At 40.4% G+C, this 22,957-nt stretch overlaps 1 protein-coding gene across 1 annotated transcript in view; it reads right to left on the reverse strand.

Annotated features, from left to right (window-relative positions):
* Window positions 1-22,957, reverse strand: part of TRPC4 (transient receptor potential cation channel subfamily C member 4) — a 1,584,344-nt gene that overhangs the window by 128,986 nt on the left and 1,432,401 nt on the right. Inside the window, exon 9 of the mRNA XM_044073322.1 lies at window positions 12,620-12,661. Coding sequence (XP_043929257.1) covers window positions 12,620-12,661 — 42 coding nt within the window. The remainder of the gene's footprint in view (window positions 1-12,619; window positions 12,662-22,957) is intronic.

The following is a 22,957-nucleotide window of genomic DNA, read 5'->3' on the forward strand; positions in this document are numbered from 1 at the left end:
TATGAGAGGGTGGAGTGTTCCTTTAAGGATTTCTTTCTGTCCTTCTAACATGGCATAAGGAAGATGAAGGCATTGACTGTAAAACAAAATATTGCCAGCTACGGCAGCCTCCTTCAGATCATGGGAATAACAAATTAGAAAGTAACAGTAAACCATTAAGTTTGATTCAGAGGCATTAGCAATGCAGAAAGGTTCACAACTGGCTGAAGAACATATTTATTTATTTGTCATTTGTTTACCCAGATGGTCTGACCGGGTCAGAAAGTACCCATTGTCAGTGGAGGCCTGAGGAGAAAAGCTCCAATTACATACAGGGATGTACAAAAACTTAAAACAGATAACATAAAATTATTTGCATATTTCTCCAGAAAGCAGGTACATTGTTATGAAGTATATTGTAAGTAATCATTTATACTCCAAGATATACAAATAATAGATACATAGTGATTGAGAGAGAGAGAAGATTCAATGTGGTCTGATCTGGAGATATGATCAGCCTGGATCAGAGCCAGGAGTTGATCATGTGCTATGTCATTGCAGTTTTAAAGGCAAGTAGGTTAGAAGTAGTTCTCACAGCAAGTGGAAGAGCATATTCCATTATTTTGCAACATAGTGGGAATAGAGACTTTGTCCCGCTGCTTTAGAATATAGAAAGAACCTCTTTATCTGTAGACCTAAGAGTTCTGTTTGGGTTGTAAGGTTTGATTACGTTATTTAGTGCTGGGCAGGCTAGGGGTTTATAGACCATATTGTGAAGTGTTAGTAACTAGGTATATAAGAAGTAGTTGGGGAATTCTAGCCAGTTTAGTTTGTTTAGAGACTATCAATAATGAGATCTAGTTTTAAAGTTGGTGGCAAACTTAGCCACTTTATTGTAGGATTACTCTATTTTGGATTTACAGGAGCTGTGTAAATTGGTAAGTACTGGTGAGCCAAGTACTGGTGGCCATAAAACAGGGAGGGTATAAGGAAAGTTTTGGCAAGGGTAATTTTGGAAGAAGGGGTTAGGGTGTGTTTATTTCTGTACAATGTGACAATTTTCTGGTGGGTTTTCTTTATATTTTGTTGAATGTGGAGCTTGGTTTGGTCTAGTGGACAATTTCACTGGCGGTGTTATCAACAGAGATAAATTTGAAGTAGCTGAGATCAGTAGTGGAGTTGTTTGGCTGAAAAAGAAGCAGCTTACTTTTTTTTTGGGGTTGAGGAATAGCTGGCCGTTTGTAAGCCAGGATTCAACAGCAGAAAAGGTTTGTTGAGTATCAGAGAGAAGCTGGGTATTGTAGGGGAGGAACAGATTATTGTGGAATCATTAGCATATTTTGGACGAGTATTCCTCTAGTAAATGTAGTATGTAGGTCATCAGTAAAGGTATTAAAAGTAGGATCCTAAGATGGATCCTTGAGATACTCCAGTGAGATTTGCTAGAAAGGCGGAGATCACATTTGACTATTTTATAGCTTGTTTTGATTATGTAACTGTGAAACCAATTAATTGTGGGTGGGGTATGTCCTAGTTTACAGAACTTGTTCAACAGTAATGAGTGTGACACAGTATCGAATGCTTTAGCGAGGTCAAGAAGGTAGAGCAGATATACAGTATTCCTTTGTCTTTAGCTATATTTACACAATCAGTGAAGGCTAGGAGGGCTGTAGTTGTGCTGTGGCTGAGACGGAAATCATGTTGTGTATTTGTAAGGAAGTTGTATGCAGTAGGTACTTCATTAGTTGAAGATGAACACATTTTTCCAGAATTTTTAGAGATGGGAGAAAGTATGGCTATGGAAACACTGGCAAACATAAAGGTCCTACCAAACACCTTAATATTAGGCAATTTCAATTACCCAAACATTAACTGGGAGAACTACTCAAGTACTAACTCCCTTGCCCAACATTTCCTAGAATTTATAAACACAAAAACGCCCTGGATCAACTGGTCAACACTCCCACCATAGGTGACAACATATTGGATCTGGTCATCACCAACATGAGCGACCGGTGTTCCACACCAGAGGTCAACCCCTCGCTGGTTAGATATGACCATAAACAAATCACTTTGGATATCCACATCCCCCCCACCCCCGGACAAGGAAACCACCATGAAAAACTTTTCAAAAGCAAACTTCACGTTACTTAAGACCGAGGTGAAAAGTTTTAAAGCCCCCATGCTAAAGGATAATGCTGTCCAAGCTGCAAAATCCTTTACTAATGCATTCTATGAGCACCTACAAGAATGCATGGATCGTGCTATCCCAAGCAAAACCAAGACTCACTCCTCCAAGAAAAGGAAACCAGCCTGGTGGACCCCTACCATAAACAAGCTATACAATAGAAGGAGGAAACAAGTACAGAAAAGAGTAAAATCCCAAGAAGGGAAGACATCCCTGATCAGTATCAGCAAGAAACTACGATCCCTCATAAAATCATCCAAGGCAAGCTTCGAAAGAAATATTTCCAAGGACTCCAAAGATAACCACAAGGCATTCTTTAGGAATCTAACTGGCTATGCTCAGCTCTGCTCGGAGTTAGTGCAGAATGGCACACAATACACTGAACAGACCGATATCGCCAACATCTTGGCAGACAGGTTCAGTGCAAACTTCACCCCCTCTCACCCCCAAAAGGGCCCATAACCATACCAGAAGAATGTAGAGCCCCTGAAATCACAGACACTCAGGTTAAAACAGCGCTCTCCAAAGCCAAAAACACAGCATCAATGGGACCGGACAATGTCCCAGGCTGCATCCTACATGAGCTCAAAGACTAACTAACCCCTAACCTAAACACACAGTTCAAACTCAGCCTCTCCACAGGCTACGTACCCATAGAGTGGTGAACAGCAACGGTTATTCCTCTCCACAAAGGTGGAGCCACAACAGACCCTGGGAACTATCGCCCAATAAGCCTGACTAGCTTGGTCTGCAAGGCTATAGAGTGCGTCATCATGGAACTCATTAACAGAGACATTGGGAACCTCCAAACACTGGACCCTACCCAGTTCGGCTTTGTTAAGGGCAGATCATGCCTCCTGAACCTGGTGGACTTCTTTGAGACAGTTACCATGGCTGTAGACGAGGGAAAAGTGGTACACACAGCCTATCTTGACCTCTCAAAGGCCTTTGACACCATTCCCCATTCTGGTATTATAAACAAGCTCACCAGCCTGAACATAAACTCCTACGTCACAAGATGGGTTGCCAACTGGCTCACGGACAGAACCCACATGGTGAGAGTTGTGGGAGCTAGGTCCAACTCTAAATTGGTTCAAGTGGCATTCCCCAGGGCTCAGTCCTAGGACCCCTCCTGTTCGGCATATACTTCTCAGAGGTACAGGCAAGCACAGGAGGACTATGGCTGACCAAGTTCGCAGACGACTGCAAACTAGGGGCTATAATTGACTCTCCGGCTGACACAGACATCCTCCAAAAGGGTCTCACTGAGACAGATACCTGATGTCAAAATCATGGCCTCAAGCTAAATGCCAAAAAGTACATAGTCATCCCCTTTGGAAAAAACAAAGTACCCACAAACTACCACATAGGTGGTAGTCCCCTAAATACGGAAGATGTAATAAGGTATCTGGGGACCCAAGTAGATAGTAATCTCTCCTTTGATAATCACATTGCCAAAGTGGTTAGAAAATCCTTCTATGTGGCCAACCTAATCACAAAAGGGTTCGCATCCAGATCAAAAGAGGTCACTGTGCCCCTCTACTCATCACTCATCAGACCCATCATAGAGTACAACGCCTCATTTGGGATGTACCTTACAAGACACCTGCAACAGCTGGAAAGACCACAGAAGTACCTCACCAAGAGGATCACTGGCCTCAAACAGATGTCCTATGCAGCTCGACTGAAAAAACTCCAGCTGTACTCAGTTGCATACCACCTACTCAGAGGTGATCTCTGCCTGACATACAAGGCCATGTCCAACCCAGAATTGATGGACTGCACCATCTAAAGAAAACCAGGTCTATATTAGAACATCGAAGTTTTAAAACATCGAATGTTCTAATATCGACCCCAAAACAGCGAACGCTGAAAATAGTGAAGCTGCAGAACACCAAATTTTTTTCTAGGGAAAGAATTCGGTTGGCCGTTTCTGTGGCTTTACTATTTTCAGCACTGTGGTGGAAAGTTACGGGTCAGGTTCAGTTAAGTGTGTGATTGTACAGATGTTAGGGTTAGGGCGCAAGTGAGGTGAGTGTGCGATAGTGACAGATATTAGGGTTAAGGTTTGGGTTAAGGTAAGTGGATAGATAGTAGTGTATGTACAGTGTAGGGCAGAGGTAGGATTTTAAGTGCATGTGTGTGAATTGCTGTTTTTTTGGTGCGCTTGTGTTGTGTGTGTGTTTCTCGGAACAGCGATTTTTTTCCCAGGGAAAAAAATCTCTGTTCCGGGTGTTTGAGATTTTAGGCTTTCGTTTAAAGGGGGTCGATGAATTAGCATTCACTTTTCTAAGAGTTCATTAATTCTATATAGACCCAAAAAAAATATATCCCCTCGAGCCACACACTCTCGGGATCTAAACCTCACCACAACAATAAATAGGACGTGCTGGAGGGATAGATTCCTGTCCCAGAGACTTCCCATGCCTTGGAACAAGATTCCAATCTACATTAGGCAGAGCTCCTCGCTAACACTCTTCAAGAGAAACCTTGACGAGTGGATGGGAAAAAGAAAGTTTACCCTAGGGATCACTTCAGTGGCTCTGCTGGACAGAGGCACAGGGAACTAATTTAAGGGGGCGGCGAAAGCCAACACATTCTGGCTAGGCTTATAAATGCCTTCGGGCAGATAGCCTAATACCTACGTATGAACCTATGAATGTTTTTAAGTTCAGTGGAGTTACCTCCTTTGTGAATGGGGATGATATGGGACTTTTTCCAGATGTTAGGAACTTTGGATTCAGATATGGATTGATTGATCAGGATGCTGACCAGGTATGCTGTGAACACAGATATGGATTGATTGATCAGGATGCTGACCAGGTATGCTATGGGTTCAGATATGGATCGATTTATCAGGATGCTGACCGGGTATGCTATGGATTCAGATGTGGATCGATTGATCAGGATGCTGACTGGGTATGCTATGGAGTCAGCTGGTTCTTTTAGGTATGTAGGAGGGAGGTTGTCACCAGAGGTGGAACAGGGTTTGAGATTGTGCATTAATCTATTTATATGGGTTGTAACTATTGGCTGAAGGGAGAAAGTGGGATGGTTCTCGTAAAGGGATTCTGTGCGAGTTGGAGATAGAGGGTCTTGTATTGCTAAATGGGGAGTATTATGGGGTAGATAAAGAGGAAGAGAGGCAGGTTTTGGTGGTTTTAGTTATAAGATCAGTTATAGATTTTATGAAATGAACATTAAAATCTTCTGCAATTTGAGAGAGAGGGGCACTGAGTGGAATCTTGGATTCTTTTTTAGTTCCTGGGTGGACTAGTGTTGAGATAGTGGGCCAGAAATTTTTGGATTGGTTTTATGTTTTTGTTGTAGTTGACTGTAATATAGCTGTTTATCTTTGGTAATATGTTTTTTGCTTGGTTATGTAACTGCTTGAGATTAATAAGATCTTGTTCTTCATTGCTTTGCTTCCATAGAGCCCAGGCTGTGTCCCTTTTTCTCATTAGGTTTTACACTCCTTAGTTAGGCAGGGCATAGGACTGTTTTTGACTCTTTTCATACGAAGTGGAGCTAATGTATCTAGTATTTTTAAGAAGCAGTTATTAAAATAGTATACAGCTTCATCTAATGGGAATACCTTTAGTGGTGACTAGTTTATTTTGGTAAGTAGGTCATTAAATCTGACTTTAGAGAATTTAGTGAGATTACGAACAGGTTTTAGACTGTGAGTTTTTGGATTGTGTGTGTTTACTCGAATGACAAACACAGGCAGGTGGTCACTAAAGGAGTTTGGATATAAACCAGCAGTGGCGAAGTTAAAAGGGTGAGATATTAGGATCCAGTCTAAGGTGGACTGTTGAGTATAGTGTTTGTTATACCTAGTAGGGCAGGAGATTAGTTGAGAAAAAACATATAGGTTGATATTGTTAGTGGATAGTTCAGATGTGATAGTTTTCAAATCTATGTTTATGTCTCCTAAAAAAAGAAGTTATATTCTTACCATAACATTCCATGTGTGTTGTCAGTCTCCACCTTTATTCTCACTTGTGGGTCAGAGCTGATCCATCAACTCTGTCTCGGCCTTTTGCAAAAGCTTGAGGCCTTCAGCAAAGCTTGTTTGCATTCTCCCTTACCTGTGATGCAGCTCCCTAAACCCTCAGATCTTGTTTGGCGATAAGAAAAAAAAACAGTGAAGTCAAGGTTATAGATAATATTTATAGTATAAGAAGAATAAGTGGTTTCTGAGGCCATAGAGTCCAAAGGATATCCAATTACTAGTACCCAATCTCCCAGGAGCATAGGCAGGGGGTAGGTGGGTGGGTTGTGAGAATAAAGGCAGAGATGGACAACACACATGGAATGTTATGGTAAGTACATAACTTCTGTATGTGATGTCAATCTCACGTTTATTCTCACTTGTGGAACCACATCCCAAGCTTCCTGATTCTTGTGTGGCTCATGGGAGAATATTCATCAGGACCATAGAACCAAAGGATGCTCAACTCCTGGAGGCCAGATCTACTTTGTAATGAGTAATAAAGGTATGAGGGCTAGCTAATGTGGCTGCAGCACAGATACTGTCCAAAGGTAGCCTTGCTTGGAAAGTAGAGGAAGTAGCCATTGCCCTGGTGGAATGAGCTTTGACAGGTGCAGGAAGGGCTTGTTCTTTGAATTGTAAATAAAAGAAATACGTTCAGAAACCCATTTGGAAAATGTAACCTTAGATACTGGTAAGCCTTTCTTAGTGTTAGAATAGGAAACAAATAGCTGATCTGATTTTCTGAATTCTGTATTTCTATGTAGATAAAAACATAACTGTCTATGAATGTCCAACAGATGTAACGAATATTCTTTATTGTGAACATTCCAGAAGAAAACTGGTAACTCACTGGATTGATTGAGGTTACTTTCAGATACAGCCTTGGGCAGAAAGGAGGGGTTGGTGTGTAAAGAAACTGTGTCCTTATGAAAAATCAAGTATGTTGGTTTGACAGATAAAGCTTGTAATTGTGAAACTCTCCTTGCTGAGGTGATAGTTCCTAGAAATAGTGTCTTGCAAGAAAGATACTTTAAATCACAGCTAGCAGAAGGTTCAAAGGGAGGATAGATAATATGTGAGAACACAAAATTTAGATCTCAAGGTAGAGATGGATGTTTGTACAGAGGCCTTAGAAGTGTAGTTCCTTCCAAGAAGGCTTTACAAAGCCTGTTTGTCATGATTTTGTTGCCATTTTCTCCTATATGAACGTTTAAAATCGCTGCCAATTAAACGGTAATATTAGCTGTAGCAGCACCTTCATTGAAAAGTTTAGCCAAGAAGTCTAATATAAAATATAGAGGAGCAGTAAAGGGATCCATCTGTTTAGAAATAGCCCATAAAACAAACTTCTTCCATTTTCCCTTGTACAGTATTTGTGTGGATAACTTATGTGAAGAGATTAAATTGTGTCTTAGAGGAGAGGAAAGGAAAGGAAACCTGGCTATTAGGGGAATCGGAGAAGCCAAGCTGTCAGTTTGAGGTTGTTTAGAGTGGGATGATCCATTCATGATGGGTGAATCAGAAGATCTGGAATGGGGTCCAGAATCCATGGTTTGTCCTGAATATGAGGCCAAAGGAAGGGAAACCAAATTTGTCAAGGCCAGTAGGGAGCAATTAGGATTATTGTCGTCTTCAATGAACTTGCTTTCTGTAGCAGTTTGGGATTTAGAGGCCTTGGTAGATAAGCATAAAGGAGTCCCAGAGGCCACTCATGAACAAATGGATCCCTGGGGTACTCCCCCTGAGGTGGGATCAGAGCAAAGTAGTTGCTGCATTTGACATTTATGGGTTAAGCAAAAAGGTTGCAGCAAGGCTAGCCCCATTTTTGGAAAATCTCTTCCTCTTCTTTCTGATTGAGAGACCACTCATGTGGCAATAGTATAGCTCTATTGCCACTGCTGAATTTGTCTATAGCCCATTGCCAAACACTTAGATCTTCCTGACAAAGAGGGTAAGATTTGGATCCCCCCTGCTTGTTTATTTACCAGACTATAGACATGTTGTCTGATTGGATTGCTATCATTCCCAGTGGGAGAGAGTCTTGAAATGCTTGCAACTCTAAAAGCATAGTCTGCATCTCCAGGATGTTTATGTTCAAATGAGCCTTGTGTTTGTAGCAGAAGATGCCTGGTTGTGGTGGTTATGAGCCAGTGTTCTAGATATGGAAACACCCAGAATCATTGACATCTCAGGTGAGCCGCAACTACTGCCATGCATTTGGTGAACACTCTGGGGGCTGTTGTGAGACCAAAGGCAGAGCTCAAAATTGGAAGTGACTGGCTCCTAGCCGGAAGCACAAGTGCCTTATGGATCGCCTTTCCATCCGTATATGGTAGTACACATCCTGAAGATCTGTTGAGCACATCCAAAAAGGAAGTATTGACTGCAGTGTCAGCAGCTGGAACTTGCTTTTTTTCACTGATTTGTTCAGATTGCTGAGATCCAGAATGGGACTTCAGTCCCCTGTTTTCTTTGGAACTAAGAAGAATCTAGAGTAAGTTCCGAATCTTCTCTGGTCTGCAGGGACTTCTTTGATGACTCTTTCTTAGCAACTTTTGAATTTCTAAGGTTGCTTGTTCCTTTTGACTGGGTGGAACGTCTGGAACTGTTTTATTTTTGGGAATGGGGAAGGAAAAGGGAAGGACATAATCCCTGGATATTATGTTCTGCACCCATCTGTTGCTTGCTATTCTTAGGTATGAAGGTGCAGAGACAATCGTCCCCCGACTGCCTCCAGAGGCAGACAATCGGGCACCTTTCAGGAGTGCTGAAATGGCTTACCAAAGAAAGATTGTCTGGAGCCCTGATTCTGTGGGTCTCTCCTGCTTCAAGGGCAAAGTCTTCCATTATTGTTCAACCCTCTACCTGTAGGGGAACTTTTACCTTGTGTGTCTTGGAAAGACTTTTGTGATTTTTTTTGAACCACACCTTTCCACTACTTCTTTGACCTTTGGGAAAGGGTCTGGTGAGTGTGGAAAAACTCCAGTGGCAGATAAGGTCTTGCCTTCCTGTTCACACTTGTTGAGCATCTCTAACTTTGGGCCCAAAAGGACTAGAGCCATCAAAAGGGGCATTAATGAAGGAAGACTTGAAGGGCTCAGCAAAATCGCAAAGGCACATCCACGCCTGCCTCCTAAGTGAGATGCCTGAACCTACTGCCCTACTCGTCCATCTGCTACGTATGATATGAGTCTCATGGAAGAGTTTATGACAGAATTTAGGGTGGCGAGCTGAGAGGTTACCTTGTCTGCAACCTCATCAGCTACAGCTGCTTGAAGGGAGTTTGACAACTCCTTTATGAGATCCCTCTGTAGTCTAGTAAAATGTGTTAAGTAATTCAGCGACCATAAGGCAAATGTTGCTGATGAAAAGACACGCTTCCCTTATTGAGAGATATCTATCCATGGTCCTAGAATCATTATTTGGGGGATGGATAATGGAACTAGTCTCAGTTCCTTTTTAGTGGCCGCCGCCATGAGCATCGGCTGCTATACCTTTTGTGAGGAAAAGCTTATCCAAAGGGGCAGTAATATATTTATTTGACCTCCTAGGAGTAGGTTCTGTGGTGTTGGGATCTCCCAAGCCTTCTGAGAGATTAACTCAATAAGCTCATTGGAAGGAGGAGTCACCAAAGAGGTGGAAGGGTGAGACCTGAAGGCCTTCAGGTATACTGACTCTTCAGCTGAAGGGTTGTGGACTGCCAATCACATCTCTGCTTTAACATTTCCAGGATGTCTCCAAAGGAGACATCTTCAGGAGGTGACTGAGGGGACCCTTCTGCATCATTGAGGTCAGTATCAGATGTGACTGACTCTTTTGGGGAGTCCAGATGCTTTCTCTTGTGAGCCCTCTTCCCAGAGACTTCCTCAGTGGGGTAATCTGGGCAAGTTTCAGAAGGGGGTGCTGGATGTTCTGAAGTCTGGGTCTCTGCAGTCCTGTGGAAACAGTACATGAGAAGGTGAAGTCACTGGCCCAGAAGTGGAAGGAAGATCCTGGAGAGATTGTGTCTGAGACTGGGATGTAGTCATTACCTCATCATAACCTGAAAGGTGCTCTGCCCATGAGCCATAGAGGTCCCTGGATATTGCAAAAAGGTAATTGGAGCCAAGAGAATCTCCGGTGCAGAGGACAGACACTCCGAGGCAGAGGTAGGATCTGACGAGATCCGAGCCCGCTCTCCGGGTCCAACCAGGGAGTGTCAGCTCCTAGAGATCTCCTTCTCTGACGGAGCAGAAGAACTCAGGGCAGACTTCAGATCCAAGGAACCTTTGGACCTGGGATCAGAGACAGACACCAGCTGGATATCTGAATCTTCTGGCTCCGATACCAGGAGTCAGATCAGAGGAGGAATAGGTGCAGATGGAGAGGACCTTGTCAGATTCAATGCCTTTGGGCTTGGATCCAGTAATAATGTGGCCAAAGCCAGTGTCTTCAGAAGCCTCTGTTCTACCCTATCCATACTGTCATCTGACAAGCTCCTAGTAGATCTGATAGATAAGGTAGGGAATCTCGACTTTGTCAGATTTGGCAATGAGACCCAAGAAGATATAGGCTCTAATGATGGAGAATGGCTCTGAAGTCTAAACTCAGTGGTAGCCGAAGACGTCAGAGAAGAAGGTGCAAGCTGCTCTGAAGACATCTTAGATCTGAAAGCTACTGGTTGCTCAGATGAATCTGTAGGAGCAGTCAGGTTAGGTACTTTCTGTGTCGGCTCCAAGGAGGATTTTGTAGTTGAGGGAGGTCTTTTTTGAGTTTTCTCTAACTCATCTGATGAGTTACTAGATTTAGAGGACTCAGGTGAAATAGCCTCAGAAAAGGGAGTTTTCAGTAAACCCTTTAATATTAGTTTATATTTACGCCCCATAAGGGCCCTTTGGTTGAAGCCATGGCAAATGGAGCATGATTCCTGTAAATGGCCCCAAGCACACACAAAATGTGTGTATCATTTAGCGGCATCTTTTTACCATATTCATCACATTTTTTAAACCTTAAGGGTTTCCCATCCTGTTTTTGAGACATGTTACTGAATTCAAATACAAGTAATTAAAATTAAACTTCAGACAAAAAAAGACAAAACAACACACACACACACACACACACACACACACACACACACACACACACATACATACACACACACATGCCTTCTAACTAAAATGGACGTTAACTAGATTGAGGAAAAAATAGAAAGTTTTTTCTTTTTTTTTAAATTGTAGACCTAGAGAGTTAAAGAACGTCCTCTAACATAAACGGATGTTGGAAAGGAAAAGCTTAGAAGAGGGAATAACATTCACTCAGCCAAAAAACGTCCTTAATAAAAATCAGACTAAAGAAGAGTAAGGTAATTACTAACAAAGAAATAGAAAACTAAGTACAAAGGTTGAGTAATTAAGTAGGAAATACAACAGATATATGAATAAACTTTCACTTAACCCATAGCTTCCTGGAAGGGCCACGTCTTTTGCTGAGCAACAAATGAGATCTGAGGGTTTAGGGAACTGCATCATGGGTAAGGGAGAATGCCCATGAACTCTGCTGTAGGCGTCAAGCTTTTGAAAAAGGCGAAGGTGGATCCGATGGATCGGGTATGACCCACAAGTGAGAATAAAGGCGAGATTGACAACATCACATTGATAATTTCATGTTGAAATGTTTGGGTGGTCCAGGAGAGTATGTCTTCTAGAATAGGAGTGTTATGACCTGGGTGGATGTGTAGTACAATTATGCAGATTCTCTTTATATTATTAAGGTTTAAGAAGGATATAAGCAATACAGCTGTGGAGAAAGTAGGGGTAACAGTATGGTATGATGTGATATTGTAGCTGTTGGGATAGCGTGATGCTATGCCTCCACCTTTCTTATGGGTTCTATCAGACCAGAGTATGCTGTAGTTGGGTGTTTTTCAAGTTTTTTTAGTAGGGGTTTTTTTTTTTCAGTTTTGGGTATGATTCTTTTTTAATACGATTTTTTGTTCTAACAAAAAAAAAAATTTAATTGTATTCCTTGTTGCCTTTTTTTTGTAATTTCCATTTAAACTTTCTTGTGTTCATTTTTCTACATTTCTTATATTTAGCACTAATATGTCACTAATCTGTGATTATTTGCATTACAATTAAATAGTCTGCTAACAGTTAATTATCTTGAAAGAACATGCAATGTTTATTTAGTTTCTGATTATCTAAATTAATGTTCCCTCAGGCAGATCAGCATAGCAAATGTATTTATTTATTCTTTGTTAAACGTTTGGATGAGCTGGTCCTTGAGCCCTTTTCAGCCACAACCCTATCCCTTCTGCAGTATACAGATCTGTTGGTAAAAATGTTACGTGCAATAACTTCCTATTTTAGATGTGTTGCCATTTTAACACTCATTATTACATCAACTGTCAAAAAGCAAACAACAAAGTTCATAATCTGTATTTGTTAAATTTTCTTCTTAGTGGTATGAAACATTACCTGGTACTGGTGATTTCTTCTTACGTGATCAGCTGCACGTCTCTTAAGGAAAAAAAAGGAAGAGAGAAGTGCATTAATCTGTTACTCCTCAGACATTTTGTTTACATTCTTCTATGTTTATTGTTTATTAAATTGAAACTACTTGTTGTGAATGAGCAGATTTAATGAAACTGAAGGCTGTTTCTCAATATACAGTCATGGTTTTAATTCAGCTTTTAAATTGTTCATGCCTTACATCTTCGTCAAGAGCATGTTAATATTACTTTTGAATACGGAAATACATTAGGGATGTAGCGATGACTTGCAGTTGATAACCATAGAACAGTGCAAGAAATTCACAATGTTTAAATAATTTCAATAGTAATAACAAAGACGGTACAAAAAGGTACACATTAGTAAGAAAATACACAACAAATCTGTTTTGTTATCACTTTTCAGACATACACATAACAAACCTTTTCTACTGTTCATTTTACTTATTTGTGCTTGGATATGGAATCGCCAATAGAAATCAACGGAAAATGAATGCCTGATTAAAGGTGATATAAAACATTTTCATGGGCAATAGGCAGATCGAAGTTTGGTAAAAGTATATCAAACTAGAGGTTACACTTTGCATACAGAGAAGCACTGACATGCTAATTTTAAACATTGACACCTTGAGCTCCTGGATTTATTGTCTCTTGCATTTTTGTAGAAGCAGAAAGAATGTTACTAAATGTTGTAGATGTTGGTTCTTAAGATAGATTAATAAGCATGCATAATATTAACTATAAGATATATGCACTGCAGCATTAATTTATTAGTAATAAAGATGGGGTTATTGATGCCTTCCATGAACAGAATCTGGAATTCTTATCATTATGATTATTATTGCCTCTTACACCAACCAGTATGTCTGACTTTTCATGAAGAGTTAATGCTTGGAAAAATAATCTTCATAGGTTAGTACTAGGCCATTTTAAGCCTAGCCAATTAAAACCCTGCACCTTGCATCTGTAAAGTGAACCATTACATCAACCTTAATAAAGAAGTGAGCAAAACTGTTAATATGTCTGAAAAATAACGTGCCTGTCAGTGTATTGTAATAAATGTATAGGACATCTCCAAGATTAGGTGCAGAGATGTTAATATGCATATTTTCAAACTGTAGCACACTTCTTAACTAGCATTTCTGTAATGTAGACTAGACGTGGCAGCAGGGTTGCCAGATTTCCAGCCCCCCAGGTAGGGACAAAAAAAACCCACAGTTCCACATTAAAGAACAGTAGCTCTGCATTAAACATGGAGCTTCTCGTGTTTAATGCATTGCAGTTCTGCATTCAACACAAGTAGCTCCGTGTTTAGCGATTTTTGATTGGCCCGTATACTGGCATATGGGCCAATCAAAAATCGCTAAACACGAAGCTTCTCGTGTTTAATGCGGAACACAAGAAGCTCCATGTTTAGCAATTTTTGATTGGCCCATATGCCAGGTATACGGGCCAATCAAAAAAAAAACAAAAAAACAAACAAAGCGGAGGCTGGCCGGGATTTTAGCCGGCAGGGCGGGACTCGGGATCAGGCTGCTGATCTTGGGACAGTTCCGCCCAAATAGGGACGCCTGGCAACCCTGCGTGGCAGTCATATTTCTAGAGGAAAGTTCATAGTGATTTTACAGTAGTTATTTGATATTTGTTTATTGGGAATGTCCAACTGGGTATGAACCCATTTTCAGCAGGGGCCCAGGAAGAAAAACTCCGCAGCACACATTAAACAGAACTGAAAAAAAATGAGCAATGGTTACAAATATTAAACGCAAACATAAAAACATTAGAACAACTCTTTCTGTCCATTGTCAAATGAATGCAGATTGCTCCAACATGCATAATATCTCTGATTATGTATTAACACCCATTGAAGAACTTTTTTTTAAATAAAGGCCTTGGTTTTATTCCTGGTTTTTGTGTTGATGAAAGTACCTTTGTATCAGATGTCATGGATTTTTGTAGAAGACTAAACCTTAAACTCTTTTTTGATCAACAGGAATCTACTCAAAGATCCACTGAATTTAGATTTTTACCATCCAAGTTTTGTTCTTCAATGGACAAACATGTAGCCATATTCCAGAATGCTGTTATTAAGGATTTACACCATCAGATGGGTTCAGGGAACACTCTTAGAAATAACTTAAATGTTGAGGAACAACAGGCTCTTATGAATCTTAAAAACAATACTGACATCACCATTCTTCCTGCGGATAAGGGTGGGGCTATTGTGGTGATGAATTCCAGCTATTACTGGGCTGAGGGAATGAGACAGGTGTCGAACAATCAGCATTATTTACATATGCCTATTGACCCTACCCCCAAATTAAAAAAACAAATTGATTTTTTACAGCTTGCTGTTGAGGAAGGTATCATTAGTACTAAAACTAGATTTCATTTAACCAATCAAGATCCAGTCAAGCAATATCTATATTTATTGCTTAAGATTCACAAGTCCCAAAATACACCACCAGGCAGGCCTATTGTTTCAGGTATGGGTTCACTTACTGAACCACTATCGGTCTTTCTGACACAATATTTAAAACCTTTGTTACCATATGTACGGGCCAGATTGGAAGACACCACAGAGTTCCTACAGATTGTTTCTGAATCCCAACTTGAACCGGATTGGCTTATGTGCACTTTAGATGTTACATCACTGTATACTAGCATACCACATTGGGCTGGTCTAATGGCACTGGAATATTGGCTACAGAAGATCAATATTTACAGTCCAGGATTTAACACCCTATTAATCTGCATGGCGGAACATGTTCTAACCAAGAATGTGTTCTATTTTCAAAACCAATGTTACTGGCAAATTCAGGGTACGGCGATGGGTGCCTCTTTCGCACCAATATATGCTGATCTCTTTATGGGATATGTTGAAGATCAGATTATATATAGTGAATTACACAACTTATATATGCCAGAAATCGACATTTGGGGACGTTTTCTGGACGATTGTTGGCTTGTTTGGAAAGGGGGCACAGAGTACCTTATGGAATTTGTTGAATATCTTAACAGTAACAAATGGGGCATAGAATTTTCAGTTAATTATAATCTGCAGCAGATTGATTTTTTGGATGTTCATCTGTGTAGGGAACCAGACAATACTCTATGTATCACTGTGCACAGAAAATACCCAAAATACAACAGTTTATTACATGCCTCTAGCTTACATCCCAGACATATTATGAAAAACATTCCTAAATCACAATTCATCAGGATTAAGAGAATATGTTCATCTGATATGGACCTTGAGAATTGTCAGAATGATCTCTCGAATAGATTCTTTCAGAGAGGTTATAATAAATTGGATGTTCACTCTGCAGTCCAAGTGACCAAAAATCTATCAAGGGACACTTTGTTGGGTTATAAATCCAAAGTTGCCAGTTCTTCTGTACAGACACCTAGGTTAGTAACCACCTTTGGTAGGAACACCTATCAATTGATGGACATTATTAATAATCATTGGAATATATTAACAACAAACACACATCTAGCAAACTGGTTGGACAACAGATGTCTGTTTTCATACCGTAAAGGTAAAAGCCTGAGGTCACACTTTTCTTATTACAAAAGAACTACACCATTGGATGTCTCTATTACTCAGACTACCTTGTTGGGAGACAAACTTATTGGCAATCACCCTTGTGGCCATTGTTCTTTTTGCAAATATGTATTTACTACCAAGGAATTTACAAGCAAGAACACATGCAAGGTATATAATATAAATTTCTTTGCAAATTGTAGCACAGATTGGGTGATTTATTTGGCCACATGTACATGCAGGGCATTTTACATTGGACAAACATCCAGACAGTTTAGAATTCGTATTTCCGAACATTTGGGTGATATAAGGAATGCCAGGTCCACCAATGCTTTGTACAAACATTCTTTGATACATAAAACGGCCCAGTTTTCTTTTATCATTATTGATAAGATTTCTGGCAATAGAAATTTTAAAACTGGATGGCACAAATTGCTTAACCAAAAAGAAACGAAACGGATTGTAAAACTAGGTGGTTTATTTCCACCTGGTCTTAATGATAAATTGTGAGGGGTCATTGCCCCTAATAACTGTAATCTATTTATATGTTATAACACCATTTTTGTTCTATTTGTTATACTGAACTACAGAATTGTTGTTATATTACAAATTTATTGAAGCATTATTTCAATTTTGATATACATTTTAGTATTAATATTCTTATTATACTTTCCATGTACTAATTGATCTTTGTACCTTTTAGGTTTATTCATATATATTTATATGTTTTGGTGATTTTTTCATGAACACAGGAAATGATGTCATACTGCCTAGTTCAAAATACTAATAAATATGGCCTATGGTTGTGTAGTTATCAAACCACTGAAGAAAGCTGATTGCTGAAACCAGTCTGGTTTAATAAAAGAACTTTAAGCTACTACTGCTCGGGGTGCTGGATTTCTTTTTTCTTGTGCATGTTTGGTTTATCCGTGCACCAACCGTACTTGCTAGCCTGTTCTTTCTTTACAAATATTAAAACAATAACAAAGTAGTGCAGTATGTGAAATACAATAAAAAAATAAGCAAAATATAAAAGCAAGCAGTAAAAATGATTATACATTATATACAAGGTAGAAGAGAGTTTCTAATATGCACGTTACATAATGATGCATGAAAACATATAGCAGAATAAGTAGTTGGTCATAAAAGCCATATACTTTCTATTGCAGGAGAACTAGATAGTAAAATTCAGGCAAATTCTGGGATAGAAAGGTTAGTGTAAGAATATACAGAAAGGACATTAGAATTGGTTAGATGTTCTTTCAGCCTAGACTTGAAGGAACAGTAGTGGGGTATGTCTGATTACTTCTAGAATGCTATTCCATGATTTGGCAACACAGTGAGAGTACTTCTAAGAAATACAGGAGAAAAGTAGAGTTGTGATGCTACTTTCTTAATAAATGTCTGTAATTATTACAGCGCTGTAGCATAGCGAGGTCAGTTAGTGTCCTGGACAGTTCTTCTGTTTGGCACTCCTGCCCCCAAGAACGAGTCTTGTCATGGTTAAGATCCAAAAAATTAAAAAAAATAAAATAAAATAAACTCCCCGAGGGTAAACAGGGAGTTATCATGTATGTATATTATAGATGCATAGTACCTTCTCGCTGTACTGTAGCAAAGAGGTACAGTAAGATATATAATTACAAAGAGATACAGTAAGATATATAATTACAAAGAGGTACAGTGCAGATATATAGCAGCTGTTTGCTACAGTTCCTGACATTCAGTGACTATCTTTGAAATAACTGGATCATGATCTGGCTGGTTAAATTGTTGCGGAGACATCATTTAACGCTCTGAAGCGGCACCGATCATGCTCTCTGACACCTTGCACCTAAGGCGGCTTCCATTTCACCCCACCCTTACTGTGCTCTTGATTGCTGTTCCACATGTTACATTGTATCTTTTAAGTTATATAGTTGGTTGTAGCAATAACAAGGAGCCATCAAGTTAAGAACATTATAGGGTGATGATAATGATTTCAAGAAAAGTGTATGGAATCAGTCAATCTTGATATACAACAGAAGGACCACCGATTCCTTTCCGGTGTGTCCTACACCTTGACCCTTCCTACGACACCTGTTAATGTACAGCTACAGTACAATAATAAAAAAGGATGCACCCATTCCTTTCATTCACGTAATAAGAGCTGTGTATAACCAACACTCAAGAGTAATACAAGAAAATAAATGGGAAAGGACAAGTTCCAGTTCAGAAAAACTGAGCAGTAGGATTGCTGAAGTTTCATGTATCCCGAGCAAGGCAGACGGCCCACAGTGTGCATGAAAATGAGCTACAATACATGAGGAAAAATGGTAAGACAAGTCAAAGACAGGTATACTGCATCCCAAGGAACTTCACTGCCCAGCTACTAACTGTACACTATTTTACTGACACATTATACCATTCCTCAGGAGACATTATTGTCTAATTCTCTGATCTGTAATAGCCTCTTTCTGGCATATTTGTCATTTCATGATATGGGTCATCTTTCTTTGGAAGAGTTGCTGATACACTTCTCTCAAGTCATGTACTTTCTGTTAGCCAATCTGGCAGATAATAATTCAATGCATGTGACTTTAGTTCCTCTAGGATTTGACAGTCACACTTTTGGAATCTGTGGCTTTAGGGTTCACTATCTCTGATTTCTAGAATACCTTGAAGACTCGCCTCTTCTAGTTAGCCTTTTAAATGTAACTCTTTAGCCATATATTATTTATTACATTATTAAATCTGTATCTCTTTACTTTAACTGCTGTGTGACTTTGCCTCATTTGGACTATTGTCATTTGTATTTGAATATTCATGTTATACTTTTTGTTAGTTGGATATGCTATGTTAGTAATGATTATTTGGAGAAGTTTGAACTTAGCCAGATCTATAGTAGAAGAGGACAAGACTCTGACTAGGGCTCAGATGACTCCAGACTGATCATTGACCGGTGTGGGGGAGTGGATAGGGAGGGGTAGGTGCAACATGACAGGGCTGTTTCTCTCATTTTGGGGGAAAGAAGGGAACTTGGCCCATTGCACTGCTAATTCCTGAGGCTTGAATTCACAGCTGGCAGTACTGAATGCTGTGGATGAGCACACCCTATCAGATGATGCTGCAGGCTGTAGCTAGGATCTCTGCACGACTGACAATGCACATGTGTTAAGCTAGCAGTATTGTGGGGAGTGACCATCAGCTTTTTGTGGAGGTGGTGGACTTAGGGTTGAGTAGAAAATTGTTATAGCTACCTGAATGATAGACTCCTGCAAACAGTGCTCAACTGTAGAGGAACAGTTGGGAGGGTGGCCTAATGATTAAGTTGTTTACCTTATAGGCACAAAGTGCAGGATTTGATTCTCACATGGGGTAATTGGCTAGGCTTAAAATGGCCGACAAGGACAGTTAGCCTAATAGTAACCTATGAACAGATGTGCTGGTAGAGTCTTAAGAGTGCTGTTTTAGCAAGCGACAGGAATACAAAAAACATACTACATGAGTAAGTAAGCAGAGAAAACAAACGTAAGCTTGTTCGGAGAAAGAAATACCTCAAAGTTTTCATGCAGAAGTGCACTTATAAAGAATGGAATACCACTGCTAGATCCTTGATCTGTGATAGTCTGTTACGGGTGATGTTAGTGGGCTCAGTGTTGCTCACGAATGCAGACAGCTAAGGCTAGGTCAAGACTGAATTCCCTGGGACAGCTAATTGAAGTGCAAATATTTATGAAGGCTTGCCCTACACAAAAACTAATTTCTTGTCTTCTGTAGGAAGGCTGTAAACCAAGACACGTCATTATTATCTAGTCCATGGACTTTCATTTTTTTTTGTCCAAAGACAGGAAGATTGCCAAAAACCAAAAAAGTAGAAAGAACACCAGTAAGTAAGGTATTCATCAGGTGCTACTTCCACCAAGACAACCAGAACTTGTGATGTGTGTTATAGTCTGCTAGTTTGTGTAGTATTAATTTATCATAATGAAATTGGAGGTGATAACAAAAGAGCTAGGCAGAGCCATTGGTCACAGAATGAGGGTGTCAGGTGGGGGCTGGAAGTGCCTGTTTGGTTAGGAAATCAGCAATGGTTAATGCAATGATACCAGCAGAAGAAGTGCCATTAACTATAAGCGGGGGGACTGTGTATGTCCTGTGTTTTTTTCCCAGATAGCAGACTTATTCCCTTCCAGAAGTTTTCTTTTTTTTATTATTATTTTTTAAGATCCTTTAGAAGGAAATGCTGCTTGAATTTAAGGAACCTTGTTTTAGCTTTCTTGAGCCAGTTTGTATTCTTACCTTAACTTGCAGTCTGTGATAAATCCTTTACTTTTGTAAAATGTGTAGGAGTTATCTGTTTTTGCTTAAAAGAATAACAAGAAAATGCAGTCATCCACTGAGAAAGTTCGTGGTTCGTTTGATACTTGGTGAGGAGGAAGTGGTTTTCTGGTAGCAGAAGTTGTTGTTGTTGTTGTGTCTTTCGGCTTTTCCCGGTTAGGGGTCGCCACAGCGGAACTCCGGTCCGCTAATGACTGGCAGTAGATTTTTATGTGCCAAGTTGCCGGCCCTGATGCACAACCTTCAACGAAGGTACACCCATTCACGCATGTCTCCACACACAAGACGCTCTAGCTGAGAATCGAACAGGACAACGTCTTACTGTGAGGTGACAACACTACTGCAGCAAAGCATGTAAAAAGCATGCAAGGGCACTGCCACAGACTGCCTACGAGTCTTGTTCATTTCTGTTTTGGGACCCTCTTGTAGCAGAGGGACGAAACACTTAAAGGTAAGGAGATTACTGCTGGCATGCCAGACTGTGTTTTGCATTAGAAGGTTATGCTGACAGGCCAGCAATCACTTACTATAAGTCACAGAATGTTTCAGAGAAGTACAGTTGTGTCTACTTGTTACAGATGTAGATGTTTGAGTGTTGTCACTGTTCCAGTAGTACCTCATTGGGATTTCCTGCTGTGGAAGCCCTTGGCCTGCCGAAATGCTACAGACTGTAACCCCTCTTTTTGGTCTGGCAAAAACCCTCCCATCTGCTGTCAGGACATCAGGGTATAAGGGTTGTTGGCCAGTGCCATATTCTCAGGCCTTTCTTGCTCCCTTATGACAGAAGCAGTAATCACCTCCACTGTCCCCAGCAGGAGAATGTTAGGGATACCCGAAGGGAAAGCTAAATGGGGAGGGGACCTACAAGGGAGGAAAAGAGGTAGGGGTGGCGACCCCAACTCATAGCTGAAACAGAGGGGAAATAGGGAGGGAAAGCCTACTACAACAGTGAAGACACTCGAACATCAACATTTATGGTAAAAATACACAGTTGTACTACAGTCATTGTGTTTCACTGTTTCAGTAATAATTCCCTGGATTCCCAAAGCTAAAGAGATGGGTGGATGGTGAGGTGAAGCTATGAGAAAAAAAGGAGGCCATTCAGAACTACAGAGGCAAAACCTGTTCTGGTTGTGGAGTAAGATGATAAGTTGTAGTGTTTGGTAAAGGTGGGGGGCTAATAACAAGATGGCTGACTCCAGCAGATTTGGTGGGCACTTCTCTGATGAAGACAGTCATAGTAGCTGTGGCTCTGGTAGAATGCATTCTAATGTGGAGAGACTAATAGAACAATGTGTGTTTGAGAAGCCAATTAATAAAAATTAAAGCTTTTGTGGAAAATGGAAATAGTATTAGGTGCACTTTAATTGTGGAAAAGATAGATTCTACATCAAAAAGGAAGGAGATTCAGTAAAACTGATAAAGTTGGGGCCAGGAAGGGCTCTAGACTATGATAAATGGCTCACATGGAAAACTTCTTCCATTTGATTCTATATGATTTATGAATGGATACATTTCTGTGAATCTATAAGGATCTGGATCACCCTGGACAGATAGAAGGAGTCCCTAGCCATTAACAGAATTAAATAAACAATGTGGTAAGATGAAGGAACTGAATGTCTTGGGGAGGTCTGCCAGGCAGGTGAGATAGGAGATCAAAGAGGCCATCCAAAAGCAGTGGTTTCGGTTTAAGATAAGACCACAATAAGGGAAACAATTGTCAAGGCCTGACTTTGTTCTGCACGATTTGGCTTTCTGGAGAAACTTTGTCATGAAGGGAAGACCCTTTAGCCAGTGATATACTAAAGAGTTAGAGTATGTCCCTTGGAGTAATAAGGGCTAAGACATCAGTGCACATGTTTTTGATCAGGGATGCAAACACGTTCCAACAAGGCATCTCCCAGTGATAGAGCAATGTCCCTGCTACATGTGGATTGAGGGATTACTCATGAGATATCAGGATAGATCTGATGAGCCTATCTAACAGACAGATGATCCAGCTGGGAATGTGCATTGTTTACACAAAACATTGTTTCCCATTCCCACATTCTCTTATAACACAGAGTAAGACTTGGTGTCACTTTGTCTGTTGATCTACCACACCACTGCCATGTCCTCCTTATGGCTTGATATCACACCCTGGGCATGGCATACAATACTAGGAAGAGTATCCTCATTTCTCGTATGTTGATATGAAGATTGGCCTCTTCTGAGCACACTTCTTGAGTAATCTGCCCTGAACAGTCTCACCCCACCCTAGCACAGAGGCATTCATGGTAATTGTGGCCATAGGGGGAATTGTTTGCAAACTTGGTCAGACAGAGGCCCTTGATATTGGCCTTGACTTCAGCAAAATAGATGCCAAAATGGAACAGCCCCAGCACTGAGCCTTGAGGAACTCCACTTGAGACTGGACTTTTTGAAGAGATAGACTCCCCT

Source organism: Protopterus annectens, chromosome 5.part1 (genome assembly GCF_019279795.1).
Source record: "Protopterus annectens isolate FY-2018-M chromosome 5.part1, PAN1.0, whole genome shotgun sequence".
Classification (NCBI taxonomy): domain Eukaryota; kingdom Metazoa; phylum Chordata; order Ceratodontiformes; family Protopteridae; genus Protopterus; species Protopterus annectens.